Source organism: Galendromus occidentalis, unplaced genomic scaffold (genome assembly GCF_000255335.2).
Source record: "Galendromus occidentalis unplaced genomic scaffold, Mocc_1.1 scf7180000077446, whole genome shotgun sequence".
Classification (NCBI taxonomy): Eukaryota; Metazoa; Arthropoda; class Arachnida; order Mesostigmata; family Phytoseiidae; genus Galendromus; species Galendromus occidentalis.
In genome coordinates this window covers 170,043-189,347 of record NW_003805434.1, presented here as the reverse complement: position 1 = coordinate 189,347, position 19,305 = coordinate 170,043, and the positions used below count along the sequence as shown (strand labels likewise).

Genomic DNA, 19,305 nt, shown 5'->3' with positions numbered 1-19,305 from the left:
AATTCTGGGTCGGACAGGTGGAATCATTGAGTTTATCGGTATCAGAGGGCCAACCTCAATCTTTTTAACTCCGAAAGAATAAACGAACCGGATCGGTGACTGTCGTGATGCTTGAAGGACAATCTCACCCGAAATTAGGACTCTCGCCGTTGCGTCGCAAAAGAGTTCAATCGGAAAATCGGTGAGCTCAATCGGACTCAAGTTCGGAACATCAGTGGCTTCCGAATCCTGGGCATTCTACGTAAATGTATAATGATTAACGAGCTCCGATTCGCAGATTCGGTGTACGATTGTAATGAATTCACTCAGTCACTCGGAAGAAGAGAAAATGTCGGTTCGGCTCGGAAGGCGGCGGGATCTCTGTGTGGATGTATTGCGTACTTTCCCAAGTCTTCGACAACATGCACCGAGAGAAGGTTCGGAGGGATATGAGAAAGCATGTGAAGTCAGCAATGAGCAAGGAAACGCTGAGTTGAGCGGCTTCTTTGGGTCTCCGAGGGAGGGGGGCTCAATCCTTCATCGATGGGTCGAAGCTACATCGAGGATTCGAACAACGGTTTCAGCGATTTTCTCGAACGAATACTCGGAATACTGTATCGAAACTTTGTCGAGGACGTGCCATTCCGTTTCATAAATATGGTCTGTCCAGGGTTTCGTTCAGCCCGCAAGAAGCACGAGGAAGGGATGTAATGACGGAACTAAGTGAGAGGGTGCCTCGAAGCCTCCGCTCGGGGATGAAACAGCTGCCGATGTTAAACCCCATTCTCTAGATTAGTAACAGCCGAGTACAAAAGTCTCAAGCGCGCAGGCGACTAAACAGGAAGCAGATTGGAGCTAAATGGGTTTGAGGATTATCGTCGAGGACGCACAGAGTGAGACATCTAACATGCTTCTTCGAATTCGACAAGAAGAGTCAGCACCCCCGAGCTCCTTGCTCTTTTGGCAATCATGTCAATGTGATTCACTGCATCTACATGTCCTTGACAGTCGCCCTAAAACTTCCGGGAGGAGGTCCGAGGTAGGTTATCCGTATCCGAGGCTCATATGTGATTCTAGAGAGAAAATGCTCGTCCATTCGAAGCACGTTCGGGATTCTCATTGCTACTTCACCTCCATCTCAAACGCTGCGTCGTATCAGGCTCGCTTCTCCGGCGAAATGTGCCGCTGCCTGTCGCTCGCATTCCTCATCGGCCCGCGGCTTGTGGGTTCATAAATCAATGGGGGCGATGTTTCAGGAAGCCTATGTGAATAACCCTCGCTCCCCGTCCAGGTTTTTGGAGATGACATGTGAATGGAAGCGCTGCACATGACATTCGTACTCGAAGTCTTTCAATTGTCAATGTCCAGGAGCTATCATCCTCGATATGAGACTCTTCGGGAGACCTCGTCCACGATTTAAGTGCGAGCGGCGAACTCCCTAGAGGTGAGCGTCGCCACAACTGCAGCTGGATAGCCAGGGCTTTGACCTCCGCGAGTCCGGCGAGTGTAGGAGTGAGGAATTATTATACCCAGAAGCCGAGTCCGGAAAACGTCGGAAATCAAGAATGACCAGACTCAGGTCATCGTGTTTATGGCTCGCGGATCTTTTCGGTGACATTTGAACATATCCGAGCGACCTCTGGCGCAGCGTCAGAGCGCAGCTGATGCCGCGGTTGCTCGCTAGGGTCAGTAGGGGTAGCTCTGCTGGCTGGCTCAACGCTTGTGCTGGATCTGTGAAGCTCCTGAAGCAGTAGGTCTCGATGGAGGATTCCAAAATCGCCGCAGAGTTAAGTCTCGGACTTTACCTGGCACAAGGGGGTGAATTTCCGAAATATTTGACACTTACGCGAATCGGAATGGACAGATGAGAATGAGATAGACTCCAGTCTCAAGCCCCCGTCGTCTTCCCTCCAGACCCCATCCGGATTCCTTGTTCCGACGAACAGGGGAAGCCACAGCTATCCTCCGGTCTGGCCTCTCGCAGCTCAGGACTCCAGGATTTTCGACGCTCGAGCCGGGACTGGAGCTCCTCCAGTGCGGAGCCCGTCGCTATGAGGCACGGCGCGGTGGCCGAACGGTACTGTCTGCCTCGGGTATTTGGTGCACCGAGTCTTTCGTCGGAGATTCGGTGCGTCCAAGGCTCTCCAAGAATTCCGGCCTCGCCTCATTAGACTGAGCGGCGGTCCCTAATAAGAATCCTCATCTTCTGCCGATACGCTTGCCGGACTCATATTCGAAGTCTGTTATTTCAGCCTCATGATCCATGATGGTGAGGCTTCAGTTGCGGGAGGATAATTCTGGCGATCCGGGTTACCGAGCCGAAGCTTCGAAGCCAGCGAAATTTCCCACTACAACGGGAGGCTTTAGAAGTCGACCGTTCCCTTAGGTTCGCGTAGATCCAGACGTCGGTTTTCGAAGGAAGCTCAATCGACCGCCCGATTTGACTCGAAAAAGTCTCTCGAGATCATTGTCATCATCAACTCATCCGCGGTGATAGATTCCACAGAGTCCGGCTTTTTCCTCTCTTCCACCCGGAGGGGATTCCCAACGCCCCGTGATGAATTCAGCGGAATGGTTCGCTTAGCAGAGGTTTCTCATTTACGGAAGGAGAGGCCCTCCGCCATATCCAGCACTTCCGGAGTTTCCTGAGGTCTGTCTACTGTTGGTCTTGTTATTTCGAATGTCAGCTCCTCTCCGGATAGGACACCTGACATCTCCGTGATAATTGAGCATCCACATTGTGAATACGATCATCATACTCGGTGGAAAGTCGGGAACCCTGTCTGTCGTCCATTGTGTGAAGACATGCGAGATTTCCATGTGTTCGTTCGGTTCTGCAGCAGTCAGAGGAATCTCCCAAAAGACGCGCGAATAAGTGAGTATCTCGACACCTAACACCTCACGAATTTCAGCTGCTCAGTATAATCGAGCAGGGTTCTCTCGTCTGATGGCAGAGGAGGTTTCAAAAGTCACCGGAGCTGAAAATGGAGAAGCTGCGTATGTTGAAGGTCCGTCAAGGAGAAGCTAGCCTTGAACTGAGCATTCGGCTCTTCTCACAGCCGCCGAGCGAGAGATATATAGCTTCGCCGTTGCACAGGTCTCTCGCTGCGCGAGCCGAAAAACATACTCTCCCGTGTGTCTAGCTAGCAGACAGAGCAAGGAGATGACCTGAAAGATCCACCGGAAGTCGGCTGGCGAGACGTCTGTGGAATGATAAGGAGATTAGAGATTGACTGATAATCGGGCCTGGAAATCTCCCTGATCTAGGGATCCTCATGTGATTCCGGTGGCAGACGATTTTCGAGGGAGATGGTCTTGGATTCGATTTTCTCAGAACCCGACTTTCGACGGAAAGTCTTCGGCGTATCTTCCCTACCTTCTCGGGAATCCTCCGAGTTCGATTACCGCTGACAGTAAATGTCACGACAGTTTCAGACTCCAGATTCGATACCTGGGCTCCTCAAGATTAGGAGGAATCCAGGCATCCCGATCGATTTATGAAGCCCGTAGGAGAGAGCTGAAATCTCCAAAGGAGTCGGTATCCCGATACGCGGGGAGTTTTTTTCGCGTCAATGCTCCTGCATCATCAGCAAAGACGAATCACGACTAAACAGAACACACCTATCGAGCACGAAACGATCGTCCTCATGATCGGACCCGAATCCCTTCCAGATCTCCTGGCAACTTACTGTGATAATGTGAAGAAAGGCAAAATTCAAGACGATCCCAACCAACTGAGAATCGCTCAAGTACTCCAGAACCTGCAATCGGAACTATGGTGAGGCGAATATAATCTTGAGGAGAGTCCACTCCCAAGTTCCGATTGGTGATTCCCGGGATCCCCGCGTACTACCCGGACGTCTCCTCTATGTCTTTTCCAACTCGCGAAATCTAATTGGGGGCATTGAATCAATCTTCAGGTCCTACGAGAAGCGGAGCCCAACATTATTGACGAGGTTTTTCAAGACCGAGGTTCAAGTCCCGAGGGGAGTATACATCTATGGCGCCGTCGGAAGAGGTAGGTTCCAAGGATTCCTTCGCTTTGCTTCCTCGAGACCCTGCGGGCGCAAACCTTGTGAATTCGCTCCTTGAGAGTGCCATTAGCCTCGGAGCTTTGATCGGTCGATGCTTATCCGCAGGTAAAACCATGCTGATGGATATGTTCTACGATTGTGTGGAGCGACCTCAGAAGAAACAACGACAGCACTTCCATTCTTTCATGCTCGACGTGCACAATAGGATCCATGAGTGGAAGAAGGTGAGCAGCTCTCGAGATTCTCTTATGCACCTGCAGCCATGGGATACCGTTGCCGACGCACATCTACATAGACCCAGCCTGAGTTTCACTGAATGAGCCTGCATTCTTTCCCCAGACGTCCAATGTCGAGAGGAAGAGCTCTTCTTATGACCCGATACCGGCGGTGGCTGCACAAATTTCCGAGAAGAACACCGTACTCTGCCTGGATGAGTTCCAAGTACGAATTAGCGGGGAAGCATAATTCTCCGGTTTTCTTCCTCGGGCGGAATTCCTGATTCGCTTTGATCCGTAGGTGACCGACATAGCGGATGCCATGATCCTTAAGCGACTCTTCGACCACATATTTCGGAACGGAAGCGTTCTCGTCGCAACCAGCAACAGACCTCCGAACGGTAAATGAATATTCTCCAACTCCCGGGAGATCGTCCAACGGCAGAAAATCTGTCGAATCCCTTCCGAGAAGATTACAAATAATTCCCTGTCCCGCTCTCGGTCCTGAGAGATGAAGGTCCGATATTGCTGACCGGTTCGCTTCCCCAGATCTCTACAAAAACGGCCTGCAGAGATCCAATTTCCTGCCTTTCATTGATATTTTGAAGAGGAACTGCGAGGCTCTTGCTCTCGATTCTGGAGTCGATTACCGCTCGCAGCTAAACGCGAATTCCGATACGCCCTTCTACTTCGTGTAAGCTCCGAGGACATTGATCCAAATGTGAAGAACTCACACAGCGGGACATCCTCGATACCGCGTCTTCGAAATTCTATCGTGAGTGATTTACTTTTTTTTTCTCAGGAAAGGCGAGGGGAACGTGAGCGCTGAGATGGATCGCCTTTTCAAAATCGTTTGCTCCCACGAAACAGACACGATTCGATCGCGTACCCTGGTCATCAAGGGCCGGAACGTGGAATTCAAGTGAGTTGGGACCGGGTCGAAGCTTGTAGTTCATCTGATTGCGTGGTCACGCTCAGATCTCCCCACGAGCATCGATTGCAACCGAGTGTGTTTACAGAAAGTGTTGTGGACAAGTTTTGGATACCACCTTCGATGAACTGTGCGACAGACCTCTGGGAGCGGTGGACTACGTCTTCCTGAGTCAAGTGAGGCTAATGATCCGAATTTATCCGTGTGACTGCATTTGCTTTCCGATGGTTTCCGAGCCCGCACGAGCTCTCTGTCAATCCAGAATGATCCTTCCGCTTCCAGGTTTTCCACACGATATTCATAAGGGACATCCCTCAGTTGACGGTGAAGCAAAAGAGTCCAGCCAGACGGTTCATCACTCTGATCGACACTCTCTACGATCATCGGTAAGTTTTTTTTGTTCCGCCATACGTTCACATTCCAGCGGTCCGAGATTGGAATCCCAGATGGGGGGCTTCTCCTCTCTCTCCTCAATATTGTCTCGGCTACTGCGACCGTCTCCACGTTCATAATTTTCTTATCTACTTCCATCTCCTAATTCAGAAAACTTCTCGGATCAAAACTTTCCTTGATTTTTTCTACGACCTTCTCGACAGGGTGCGCGTTGTCTGCTCAGCGGATGCTCCGCCTGCCTCGCTGTTCACCACTGTGCGTGACGAGAGTCTCGTCACGGACGAAAACAGGATGCTCATGTCCGACTTGGGCATCGATAATCCGCAGGAGTTGGGAACGATCTTCAGCGGCGAGGAGGAGCTTTTCGCGTTCGACAGAACGGTATCTAGGTTGAACCAGATGCAGACACGGAAATATTGGGATCAAACGACGCACGAGCACAAAGCTTGAGGCAACTCTACCCGATTATCGGGGAAAGCCCCTGTTGTCCGAAAGCCCCTGTTGTCCGAAAGCCCCTGTTGTTGCGGACAGATCTGATTGTTTTTGGTTCGGGATATGTATACTAGGCCTCTCGAAGAATCTCTCGGAGACAAACGCTCAGTGATAGACATCCAGCAAGGCTTGGGCGGAATCGTTGAATTTTAATTGGATAATAATTTATTGTGCGATGTGATTATAGCTATTAAAGTTGAGAACGTCTGAACGCACGCGATTGTCTTGGCTTCCTCAAACAACAATTGGACTCGTCTGTCGCTCGAGAAGTTCAGTATTAGCACCAGGTACAAAATCATCACACCGGTCCTCACGAGCTGACGGAGAAAAATGCGGACACGGTCAACTCGATGCCGGACAACTCGATGCCGACACCTCGATGCCGACAACTCGATGCCGGGACAACTCGATGCCGGGACGACTCGATGCCGGACGTCTCGATGCCGGGACAACGCGATGCCGGGACAACTCGCTGCCGGACGAATCGACGCCGGACAACTCGATGCCGGACAACTCGATGCCGGGAAACTAGGCAGAGCTGCACTTGAGCCCGTCGATCGCTTACATAAGAATTTCACCTAGAAACTCATTTCGCGACCAATGTTGCACACTGAGACTTAAACACTTTGGCCCCGTCCGACCCAGGGAAATTTTCAATTCGAAAATCGAACGCAACTCGGCTTTACCGCTACTCTCGCTCATCCACGAACAAGGGAACTTCTCGACGCGGCAGTCCCACATCTCTAGATGTGCACTCCACGCTCTGAACTTTTAGCTAGTATGCGGACTCCTCCACAGATCCTTAGAATGACCAGATTTCTCCCGTGATTGGCTGCACTGTACCGCGTGTCTGTGAAAGGATAAGCTGATCGATAGGTCGAATAGATTCTGATTGATTTGCTTCTGAAGAAAATCACGGAAAATCGTGCTTAACTGTGACTTTGCAGAAGTTTCTTGAGGCGGTGTTATTCCAAAACGACTATCTGTCGGTGTCCCGATCAGGCATCGATTCGTCCGGCATCGACTAGTCTCGGCATCGAGTTGCCCCGGCATCAAGTTGTCCCGGCATCGAGTTGTCCGGCATCGAGTTGTCCGGCATCGATTCGTCTGGCATCGAGCTGTCCCGGCATCGAGTTGTCCCGGCATCGAGTTGTCCGGCATCGACTTGTCGGCATCGAATTGTCGGCATCGAGTTGTCCGGCATCGAGTTGACATGTACCGAGAAAAATGGCAGGACATTCAAGCCCGGAAAAGAAATGGAGCGAAATGGAGCAGCAAGGTGGCCCGTTACTTCTTAAGAGCTTGACTTTGAGACTCATCGATGGACATCGAAGATTCTCCCGGAACTCCTAGCGAACGGAGTGGCGTAAGCGAGGGGGGCGGACCATTCTCGAGATCTGCCCCGGGCGCCTTCTCGCCCCATCGAGCCACTGACTGGCAGCCAACGTCTCCCTCAAATGAACCGATTTCGCGCGGGAGGCTCAGGATGCTCTATCAGGATCAGATCCCGAGCCCCGAGCAAACCGACAGTTCCACCCCGGTTCGATTTCCGGCGTTGAATTTTTGTCGAGAGCGGCAGCGGAGAAGACAAGCGAGAGATCTGCGTCGGGAACCCTCCGACATTCGATATCAATACCCAGAAATCCAGGAGCCAGCTCCATGCAGAGAATCGCCCCACGGTGAAAGCTCTCCTCTGGAAGCAGTCAGCAAAAAAGAAGACGGAGCCACGTAAACACGTAGGAATTAGCTGACTCGGATCTCTGAGAGTACGTAAACATTGGATGACGCGAGAGATAGCAAGCGAAGGGTCCTAATCTAATGCTTCATTCCATTCTGGGCGATAATCAGTGTATTCTAAGCGGGAACAACCGATCTTGAGAGTCGCTTCACAAGCGAGAAAAACGACGAATGGGGAACGATTTTGGATTGGCGGGAATGCAACTGGCTGCCCATGGTTTTTGGGGTCCTTGCCAGGCCAAGAACTCCCGCAAGCTCGTGTGAAGGATGGCCGACGGGGGGTTTGAACGATTTTTTAGCTTGTCTCGCACTCCGCCCGCAAGAGTTTCCGTAATGGATCTCCTCAGGATGATGCTCGAAACGTTCGGTTCCGCCCCCGCCAGAGGTGCGGTTGCTGTCCAGCTCTTGCCGTCTGAAGCTTCAAGTCTCCGATGATGCTTCAGACGACGGAGTTGTCCTGTCACGACGAGGCGGCATCCAACTACAAGCCCCGAATTCGCCCCCCCCCCTCCCAATGGGCTGCGTGAAATCCTCATAGGCGGCTATACGCTGTTCGTGCTCACCCGATCCACTTCCGTCACCGCGGAGCTACTCAAATGCACCCATGGGGAACGTCATGTCAGAAGATCCTGCTGCATGAGAACCTAGGATGCGCTGAACCCCGTATACGTCCGATCCTCTGGACGCTCTCCCTCCTATCTCTCGGGTGTGCTATCGGAGGAATCTTTTTTCGCTATGGAGTTCCAGAAATTCGGGGATTTTGATCAATGTCGAGCTGTCATGTCGAATCCAGGAGCATCCGTGACGCAGGTCAGACGATGGGAGGGAGAAATTTTTCAAAGTTTGCGCGCTCGTTCCTGGGGGGTGCAGTACACTCTCCGCGGCGCCCTCGCGCTCCTTCCAATAAGAAGGGTGCCTGATGGCTCAAGGAGGAGATAGCATTAGCTTCATGGAGCGATGAAGGTCCGGTTGCTAGCAGCTCGTTGCGACTAAGGTCTCAGTCGTAGGCTATAGGCGTGACACATACTCCCAAAACCTAGCCAGGTCCGACCCTAGCTCTACGAGGTTAGTACACTGCCTTGGACTCCCTTCTTTCAGCTATCGAGTGTGTCATGCCTTCACAATCGCCCTCTAGGTGTCTCGTACCAATCGTAGACATTCGTCTGTATCAGTTCCTTCGAACTCCGATGTCTACGCGCCCAGCCGGCTCGCCACCAGAATAATTTTCTCCCCGCTGAGGCTGGACGGAAGATCTCAGCCGACCGAACCCGTCCTCATGCTCTCCCCCGAGATAACATGACAAAGCGTTCGAAACTTCATTAGAAACAGAAGCCTTCGTTCCCGAAGTATTTCGCGGCGTCTCCCTGATCTGATCAGCTCCTTTTTGTGAGCCGGACCGCGACACTCCAGCACGGAGACTCAGAACTTGCGAAGAGTGCCAGAGAGGGACAGAGTTCGAGCCATGCATCAGAAGAGGATGGGATGATCAAAAATCCGTCTTGATCGAGAAACAGAGATCTGGTCCGATGTTGATACGTCTCTCGAATACCGACCCCCGTCGTTTCCGAGATGAGATCCTCCGTATCATTTAGGGAAGCGAATGCCCTCGCCTTTCTTCTCCTGGTTATTACCCCACTTTATCGTCAATGACGTCGTAGAGGATAGTAATCGTGGTCTCTCCATGTGTGGGCGGACCCGATCCGGGAGCGCAGAGCACTTTCATGTGAAACTTTATTTTGTTGGGCTCTCCGCAATCGAGCAAGTCGCGCCAATCGCTCCGCCGATCAGATAGTGCTCCCGAATTCACGCTCCTTGAATTGAAAATATTCGTCAGCCGATCGGCTACATCGGCATTGTCCTGGCGCAGTCCCCAGTGAGGTTTCAACGACGACTGAACGAGGAGCCGGTGTAGCAGAGGTCGTTCCGGCTCGCGCTCCATATGTTCCTTCGGAGCTATGAACGACCGGCTTGTAGGGAGCCGCATAGGGTTCACGAGAGTGGGGTCGGGCTCAGGTGTGAGGAGCGAACCGCAGGACGGACAGACTCTGTATGCGACGATACGCTTCGCTACTCCCTCCGAGCATGATTCATGGCGGGCAACTGAATACGATCTTTTCCAAGAGGCGGAAGAGGAGGCTATCACTCGGTCTCCCTTACATACGATCGTCGACAGCTCAAGCGAGCGTCGTACGGTATAAACGGTATAAACGTTCTTGCTTTTCGGATCCGACAAATCGCAAGGCAACAGAGGACTCCGACAGAAATCGCATCGACACTCAGGGCTGCCTCCGTTTGAATAGCCGGGATCATCCTCTTGGCTGGGAAGCCCTAGCGTGGCCTATGCTCGTGCTAACCACGGGTCTCGGAGGTCCCAAACGCTCTCGGGTTGTGGCTTTCGGGTCAGTCCCTCTCGAAATCGGGAGGGTGAAGTCCGTGATGGGCTCCCCGCTCCTGATCATCCCAGACACAACTCCGAACTCGTGCCCAGTGTCGACGAAACCGGTGTCAGCTGTCATTCGGTGGCATGAGCTGACTCTCTCTCTCTCTCGGAAGAGAGAGAGACAGAGATCGTAGTCCGGGTTCTTCCGAGTCTAGTACAATGCTTATGAGCCGGTAGGGGTATCCGAAGCTTCAGAATTCCTCTCACTGTCTCCTCGCGTGACGCCGACCGCGACCTTGATGCCAGGGAGCTCTAGATATCAGTTTCAGCGTCATACTAATCTTCGAGAAATCCTTGCGGTCTTATAAATATTCACAATATTCCAGCTAATATTCCCGCCGTATTCCTTTCCAGGGAATCGTCTCTTGGCGCAGCGAAAAACAGCATACGCCATGTCTTCGGTGAAGGTGAGTCTCGTACAATTGACTCAGCGAGAAACCTGAGACGCAGACTCCGAGTCCTTGTCCAAAAGCGCTCGACTCGCGCTGCTTGAGAGCGTAGGAGGAAAAATTCGGGAGAACAGCTGTTCCCAGGAACTCTTTTCCGACATCGAAGCTCGAATTCGATGAGGATATCGAGTTCATTTTCCTCGAGCGCCGCCGCCGGTCGCTCATTGTGGAATCGAGCTGTCTAACGACAGAGTCTCGGAGCGGCAGCGATCGCCTATGGTTCCGAATTTTTCGCATTCGGCTATTCTTGGCACGCACGAGATGAACGTCGCCGATTCGCTATCCCGCAGGTGGCCGTGAGGGTTCGCCCTTTCAACAAGCGCGAGGTAGCCAGGGACAGCCGTCTCATCATCCAGATGCAGGACAATACTACAGTGATCGAAAATCCAAAGGACGGCACTACCAAAAGCTTTAATTATGACTACTCTTACTGGTCGTCGAACGTAAGTACCTGCTTCCCTAAATTTTCAGCGGAATTTTCCCCCTCCTCGTCACTCCCCTCAGGGCGACTGATCGTCACTTGAGCGGTCACGGAGCGGCTCGCAAGGGCCTCGCCCTCCATCAGTGGTCACGTGGTGCTCGTCAAACGGTTTTCTCCGCGCTCTCGAACGGGTCCAGTCCCATGAGTCACAAAGACTCCGGGCGGGCTCCTCTCTGATGACGTCATCATTGATCCGTCTCTTCAGATGGGAGACCTTGTCATAGATCGAGAGAAATTGTGGACCTCATTCAGATTTTTCCGCTGGATACCCCATCCGACGCAATCGCTCGAGGGGGTGCTCGGGGAGCCACGACCGGCGTCTCCGGTCAAACCCAATCCTCTGACCTCCGAAGATCTGTAAAAGCATACCTTTAGAGGAAAACTCGATTTTTTCAGACGTCAGATCCTCATTTTGCCGGCCAGGACCAGGTGTACAGCGATATCGGCGAGGAGATGCTGCAACACGCGTTCGATGGCTACAACGTGTGCATTTTTGCATACGGCCAAACTGGAGCGGGAAAGAGCTACACCATGATGGGTCGTCAAGAAGAAGGACAGGTGAGAAACGCGGCCTGAAACTTCGCGGGAAACGAGAGTTTCCCGGCCCGAACCCGGGGTGGGGCCTCTATCGTCTCGAAAATGCGAGCCTGCGGGGGGGGGGGAGTCGAATATATGACTTACGGTAGCATATCGGTCACAGGAAGGAATCATACCCCATATATGCAAAGACCTGTTCCGAAAAGTTCGGGGCGACCCCGAAGATGACATGCTGTATTCCGTAGAGGTACGTGCAACTTTTGTATTCGGAGAGCTTAGAGAATCTCACGATTTTCCCTTCTCGCATATGGTGACCTGCCCGGACTCGGATCTAACATTCGATACTCTGCACAGGTCTCGTACATGGAGATCTATTGTGAGAGGGTTCGTGATCTATTGAATCCTCAAACCAAGAATAATCTACGAGTTCGAGAGCATCCGCTGCTAGGACCTTACGTAGAAGACCTTTCGAAGCTGGCCGTGACCTCCTATGAGGACATCAACAACCTCATGGACGAGGGAAACAAGGCCAGAACTGTCGCTGCGACGAACATGAACGAAACGTCGTCAAGGTCACACGCCGTCTTCACGATAATGTTCACGCAACGAAGACACGATAGAGAAACGGGTCTAGACACTGAGAAGGTCAGCAAGATTTCGCTCGTAGATCTAGCGGGCAGCGAGCGGGCCGACTCGACGGGAGCCCAAGGAACCCGTTTGAAAGAGGGGGCGAACATCAACAAATCGCTGACCACTCTCGGCAAGGTGATATCGGGATTAGCCGAGATGGCGGCTAGTCGTAACTTGAGGAAGAAAAAAGCCGATCACATTCCTTATCGGGACTCCGTATTGACCTGGCTTCTGAAAGAGAATCTGGGCGGCAACTCGAAGACAGCAATGATCGCCGCGATATCGCCGGCCGATATCAACTACGACGAGACGCTTTCTACGCTGCGTTACGCGGACCGTGCCAAGCAAATCGTATGCAAGGCTGTTGTCAATGAGGACGCGAACGCCCGAATGATCCGAGAGCTGAAAGAAGAGATTGCCAAGCTGAAAAACCTTCTGGTCGCTGAAGGAATCAAAATAGACGACGTACAAAATAGTCCGAGACCCCGTCGGCGGCTTCTGTCTGGAGATACGGAAGACAAAATCGAACAGTTACAAGAGAGCGAGAAACTCATCGCCGAACTCAACGAGACCTGGGAGGAGAAACTCAAGAAGACCGAAGGTATCAAGAAACAGAGGGAATCGGTGCTCGCCGAAATGGGTAAGCGATTGGATGTGTATAATAATTCTCCATTCCCTCCTCCCTCAAACAAGTTTTCTCGTTTGATTCCTGTCGCTCGACGTCATGACGGGCTCATTGAAATCCTAAGTATCTCGATCTAATTGCAGGTGTCGCTCTAAAAGACGATGGAGACACGCTGGGCGTGTTCTCACCGAAGAAGACACCTCATCTAGTCAATCTGAACGAAGATCCTCTAATGTCCGAGTGCTTGCTGTACTACATCAAGGACGGTCTCACAAGGGTCGGACGGCCCGACGCAAACGTTCCCCAAGACATCAAACTCACAGGCAGCGAAATTCAGAATGAACACTGCACGTTCCAGAACCACGAGGGAATCGTGGTGCTGGTGCCATGCGAAGGGGCGACCGTGTTCGTGAACGGGAAAGAGGTCGTCAAACAGGTCGAACTGCAGAGCGGGATGCGGGTCATCCTGGGCAAATACCACGTGTTCAGATTCCAACACCCCGAACAGGCGCGCGAGTTTCGGGGCCGCTCGCCGACAACCGACGAGCCGGCGGCTGTCGATTGGACTTTCGCTCAAAGGGAGTTGCTGGAGAAGCAAGGCATCGATCTCAAACTCGAAATGGAGAAGAAACTTGTGGCGATCGAAGAACAGTACAAACGAGAGAAGGAAGAGGCGGATCAGCACTTTGCCGAAGAACGCAAGAACTACGAGGCCAAGATCGAGAGTTTGCAGCGTCAGGTGGAGGAGGTCTCGATGATGTCGTCGATGGCATCGTCGTACGCGCTGTCGTCTCTCCTCGAACCAATCGAGGAACCACTGCCTGAGGAACAGTTCGAACCTTTGGACGAAGCCCAGCTGAAGATCGCGCGCTGGGCCTTCGACAAATGGAAGTTCCATCAGTTCACGTCTCTCCGCGATGACCTTTGGGGGAATGCCATCTTTCTGAAAGAAGCCAACGCAATCAGCGTCGAGCTCAAGAAGCGTGTCCAGTTTCAATTCGTGCTGCTCACCGACACGCCTTATTCACCGCTGCCGCCGGACATGTGTCCCATCGACGGTCGCAAGACAATCGTCGCGGTCGAGGTGCAGGACATGAAAAACGGCGCCACCCACCACTGGACGCTGGATAAACTGCGCCAGCGTCTGGAACTGATGCGCGAGATGTATCAGAACGAAAGCGAAGGCTCACCCACGGCAGACTCGGAAACACAGGGCGATCCGTTCTACGATCGCTTCCCGTGGTTCCGGATGATTGGGCGAGCGTTCGTCTATCTCACCAATCTCATGTATTCCAACGTCTCTCTCGTGCAAACCGCAGCGCTCGCCAACGAGAGGGGCGACGTCGTCGGCTATCTACGGATTCAGGTTCAAGCAGGGACCGCCGGCGACGAGCTGCCGTGTGAGCCGACGAAACAATTTGCCAGAATTCGATTCGGGGACGAGAGTGGTTTCCGCAAGAAACGGACACTGGACGATGGAGGTATTTCGGGCGACGAAGGCGAAAGAGTTGTCGAGGGACGAGGTGAAGAAGACCTTGACAAGGACGCTGACGGAGGTCAGTCTCTGGAAAAGAATTATCGGAAAAGATAATGGAACGAGCTTGGATTATTCATCGATTGCTCAGATCGGAATGACGTTGCAGATACTACGGAAGTTCCGGGTGCAGAATTCGACGGCGACATCGACGAATCTCTACTGCCCGAACACCTGCGGCTCGGTTCCGAGTTCACTTTCCGCGTGACCGTCCTACAGGCTATCGGTATCTCTAGGGAATATGCGGACATATTCTGTCAATTCAAGTAAGACACGCGAAACTTCTTCATAATATGCTATTATCACATAATTATTTAATAATATTATTCATCCTCAATGGAGATGGGATGGGGAATTCTTCCGAATTGATATTTTTCCCAAAAGTTTCCTGCATCGGCACGATGAGGCGTTCTCAACGGACCAATGAAAAATACTGCGAAGGGGCCGCCTCCCGGATTCTATTACAAACAGAATGTAGGTTTCGATTCCGATTGTTCTGGCTATTACACAATAGAGTTCCGATCTCGAAAACTAATCCGGAATTCTCCCCGCAGATAACGGTGACGGTAACCCGAGCATTCATCGAGTACATCAGGAGTCGCCCGATAGTTTTCGAAGTGTTGGGTCACTATCAGGCTCATCCCCTGCACAAGGATTCGTGTACCGAGTCGACCGGGCCTAGAGGTGACTGCCCGTCGACGCCGCAACGACAACCGCCCCGTCGAATGTTCCCCAGATCACTTCCAATATCTCAGCCGGTGCGCTCGCCAAAGTTCGGTGTCGTTCCTCAAGCAAGGTATTCATTCTTCATCGCTCTCCAACATTTCTGAAGAGAATCATCGAGATCATCCGTGGCGGTGGGGGAAAGCCTAGGATCTGGGCATAGGGTCCACCATCGCAGTTTGCGCTCTCGCGGTGTGCGTGATCAACGAGGCAATATTGGGTTCCGCGAGTCCGGCTGGCTGGCATCATCTCTTGGCTGATCTTTCATTGTCCCCGCAAAGCCGCCGGGGAATATCGATACACTGTTCTCAAATCAGAATATGCGTCGGAGGGTGAAGCTTCCCATCGCTGCTTGATGAATCCTCGTCCTTTCGACGGCTCTGACAATTTCGAAGTTTGTCCGAGCTTCTCATTGCAGCATAGTTCTGCTGCTCCCCCCTCTGTGGGAGGGACCTCTGGACAGGGATGCACGGCCGCGGGGGGGATGGTCTATCGAGAATAATTGAGACCGGAATTGAAAGAAAAATTGAGACTTCAGGTTAAAACGATATTCGCCCTTTCCGACGCCCTGCTCGTTGCTTTCAGTACGACAACTCACATCGTCGCCAAGCACGATATCTTGGTATGGTTCGAAATTTGTGAACTCACACAGAACGGGGAGTATCTCCCCGCTGCCGTTATCCACCACGACGAGAACCCTTGTCTGAGGGGCAGTTTTCACTTGCACCAGGGCATCCAACGTCGCATTCGCATAACTCTGGTTCACGAAAGGACAGACAACCTCCCGTGGAAGGACATCAAGGTGAGTTCTGCTATTGCATGTGGTGATTCTCAAGTGCCTTGTCGACATGGACCGTCTCGCACTGAACCCACGATTTTTTCTTCCAGGAAGTCGTGGTCGGAAGACTACGATCTACTCCCGAATGCGATTCCTTCGACGATGAAAGCGACGAATGTGTCCTCAGCTTGGGTTTGTTCCCGCCTCGTCAGCTGGAGATGCCGGCGGGCGACGAAAGATGTTTCTATCATTTCGAAGCTGCCTGGGATTCATCTCTACACAACTCACCGCTGCTGAATCGCGTCACGCAATCGGGAGAACACGTTTACATGACAATATCCGCTTATCTCGAATTGGAAAACTGTGCCCAGCCTGCGATCATAACCAAGGATCTCTGCCTCGTCATCGGTGGTCGCGATGCCCGATTCCATTCTCGGCTCTCACCCAACGCGCGCACCCTTAAAACACTGTTCAGTGGAGGGGTTCGGAACTCTGACGCCGATCACGTCACAGGTCTCTACGAGGTGGTTCTCAAGAGAGCATCCGACTCTGGAGGCCCTGGCGTCCAACGGCGTCAGAGACGGGTCCTCGACACGTCGTCAACCTACGTCAGAGGAGAGGAAAACCTTGCCGGATGGCGACCGAGAGGCGACTCGCTGATCTTCGACCATCAGTGGGAACTCGAAAAATTGACCCGGCTCGAGGAGGTCGAGAAGGTCCGCCACTACCTCCTCCTCCGAGGGAAACTCGGACTCGAAGCGGGTCCCGTAAAAACACAGCCAACAATCAAGGAGTCCACCTACGATCCGTGGGAAATGTCGGAAAGTGAGCAGGTCCTGGCACGCAAGATAATCGGCCTCGTCAACAGCCACATACCGAGTCGACCGCCTCCGATACCAGACGGGGCCGCGACCCCGACAGCGGACGAAGGAGGAATCTCGCCATCGACGTCCAGCCACTCGCTGTGCGGCCTTCTGTCGCCCACTTCCGAAGCCAACGCCACGACCGGACCTCCACCCGGTGGTCTCCGACCCGTGCCAATGGACGGCAGCTGTTCCGGGAACATGATGCTCTCCTGCGGAACGGGTTCTGCCATGATGCGACCCTACGTCGCCGAAGTAGAGGAGATCAGAGTCAGTCCTGTTGTGAGCCGTAAAGGATTCCTGAGTCTGCTCGAAGACAAAGCTCAGTCGTGGGTCAAGCGGTACGTCACCATCAGACGGCCGTACATGTTCGTGTACAAAGATCAAAACGATCCCATTGGTGAGTTCGATCTGTCGCGCGAAATTCGCGTCCCCTCCGACTGTCCATCATGCTCGATAGGGCTGGGGTTCCTCATCTAAAACATCTGTTTCGGGATTTGCAGAGCGTGAGATAATCAACTTGTCGACTTCCGAGATCAGCTACAATGAAGAACAGCAGGCGATGCTGAAGGTACCACCTCATTCGACGTTCTCGGTTGTCACGGCTACAGGTGGCTATCTACTGCAGACGGAAGGTGGCTGCGAGAGGGAGATACACGACTGGTTGTACGCAATCAATCCGCTCCTTGCCGGCCAGATTAGGTGAGACAATAGGAAAGCGATCAGCTCTCTCGAGGTGGTGTCGAGTGAACGCCACTGAACACTTGTTGTCGGATCGCACCGCGTGCCGTCGATACGCAACTACGCAGTCGAGTTCGTCTCCAGTACTGAGCCCCGAACCCGCTTCTCAAATGCACCGACACCCGCTTCACTTGATTTCTGCCTGCATCGGCTAAATGCTCCGCACCCCTGGTCTCGAGCTTCGCTGTCGCGGTTCGGGTCTCCATTGAGCTGAACGAGACCCCGCGCTTCGTCCCAGAAATTCTCATCTCGGAGCCCCTCCCTTGAATAATTTATCCATTTCGTGTTGCCTCCCATCTCTGGGGCCGATTTCCCTCGCTCCGGCGCTAGTTCGCTTCACTTCGAGGTCAGTCGATACGCCTCACCCTGAGTTCCTTTGTTTTGCACCGAGGGAGCGTGAATCATATGTGCCATGTAAGTCAAGCTACGTCCTTTGGCATGCCCCGAACGAGATCAAGTTGTACCCGTAGTATTTCGGGATCCAAGCTTTCGAAACTCCGGAGACATTTGCACCACATGCCCATGAAGGGAAGCCGAAGGAGTTCGCAAGAGCTTTCATTCTTGCAGGTCGAAGCGTTCGAGAAACTCGTGAGGAGCTCACTGTGATATGTTCAGAGTTCAGACGCCTTACAATAGCATCGAGCGCCGTGCCAACGCGGACTTATCAAGCTGCTTGAGTGGAGAGCTGATTTACTGTTAGGTACTGGTCGTTTTTAGAATACTCTGAACGACATACAGACTCATCGATCAAATATCCGCGGACTGTTTGCTGTCTGATGCCTGACTCGATCGAATGACTGATAACTATGTGGGTCGTCTGGACGTGGGAAATCCGTGGTCGCCTGTCACGCGAGAGATCCACAGATGCACATCGACACCAAACTACAGAAGGGGACAGCTTCAGACTAGAATGAGCTCGGAACTCGATCCAGAGCGACTTGAACTCATGTAGATATGTTTATTCAACGATTTCCGACTTCCGCGCATTGCCTTACCTAGGTATGCACAAATAAACGAGTAAAAAGCAAGAATACTATTTGCCAATTGAAATTAACTCTGATGATGACAATAACGCGAGTAATATTATTGATATATAGGGATATTCTGCGGGAGAGCCCTAGCGTCAACAATTATAATGTGAGAACGATTGCGTACCATCACGCTCCATGCTGTGTATAGGAGAACGGATATCGTTGTCTCCTTGAGCAGGAGCGATGAGCGCATAGGAATGCTTCCTTCTCTCGAATGTATCTCCGACGTTATTAAACTTCACCCTTGGAACCAGGCAATATCTGCGTCATTCTTTCCGAGGGGCTGAAGTCGCGTGAGGGAGCGCCACTCCGAATGAGAGGAAAAGGTATCTTTCGAAGCCTACGGCCATGCGATGCGTTAAGCTACTCATGCGAACCGGAGTCCGTCCTGCGCGCCGTTCGTGGCACGGTCTCGACGTCGTCTCGGGAGTACATATCAGTCCGCGGATTGAAAGATGCATAGTCAAGGATCAGCGTCGGAAGGATAATCCTAAGGTTACGGCGACGACTAAGTAGAAGATCTCCGAGCTCGCCGCAAAGGCGTCCGCGAGGCCATTGCTCAGTGCCGTATTCGTTGCGACCCGGGACTGAAGATCTGTGCAAATCGTGCAAGGCAGAAATATCCTCCATGCTCGCAATCGATAACACTAAGCAGCAGGGGCGTATATAGGATTTTTTTCGGGGGGGGGGGG

The 19,305-nt window shown here is 52.5% G+C and overlaps 1 protein-coding gene and 1 pseudogene across 1 annotated transcript; both read left to right on the top strand.

Annotated features, from left to right (window-relative positions):
* The first annotated feature begins 2,463 nt into the window (after positions 1 to 2,463).
* On the top strand, positions 2,464 to 6,002 carry LOC100905238 (AFG1-like ATPase). Its single transcript, XM_003743454.2, has 11 exons — positions 2,464 to 2,854; positions 3,652 to 3,757; positions 3,900 to 3,997; positions 4,119 to 4,237; positions 4,353 to 4,454; positions 4,530 to 4,629; positions 4,778 to 4,922; positions 5,031 to 5,150; positions 5,248 to 5,335; positions 5,442 to 5,545; positions 5,756 to 6,002. Exons 1-11 carry the CDS (start codon positions 2,785 to 2,787, stop codon positions 6,000 to 6,002), a joined length of 1,299 nt encoding a protein of 432 aa, XP_003743502.1. The 5' UTR covers positions 2,464 to 2,784.
* A 4,611-nt stretch (positions 6,003 to 10,613) lies between these two features.
* Positions 10,614 to 17,547, top strand: LOC100905095 (kinesin-like protein unc-104; annotated as a pseudogene).
* The last annotated feature ends 1,758 nt before the right edge of the window (positions 17,548 to 19,305 follow it).

Coding starts and splice junctions, on each gene's coding strand:
- LOC100905238 (XM_003743454.2), top strand. CDS start 2,785: ATGCGAGATTTCCATGTGTTCGTTCGGTTCTGCAGCAGTCAGAGGAAT. Junction 4,238..4,352: donor GGATCCATGAGTGGAAGAAG/GTGAGCAGCTCT, acceptor TTCTTTCCCCAG/ACGTCCAATGTCGAGAGGAA. Junction 5,336..5,441: donor ACTACGTCTTCCTGAGTCAA/GTGAGGCTAATG, acceptor TTCCGCTTCCAG/GTTTTCCACACGATATTCAT.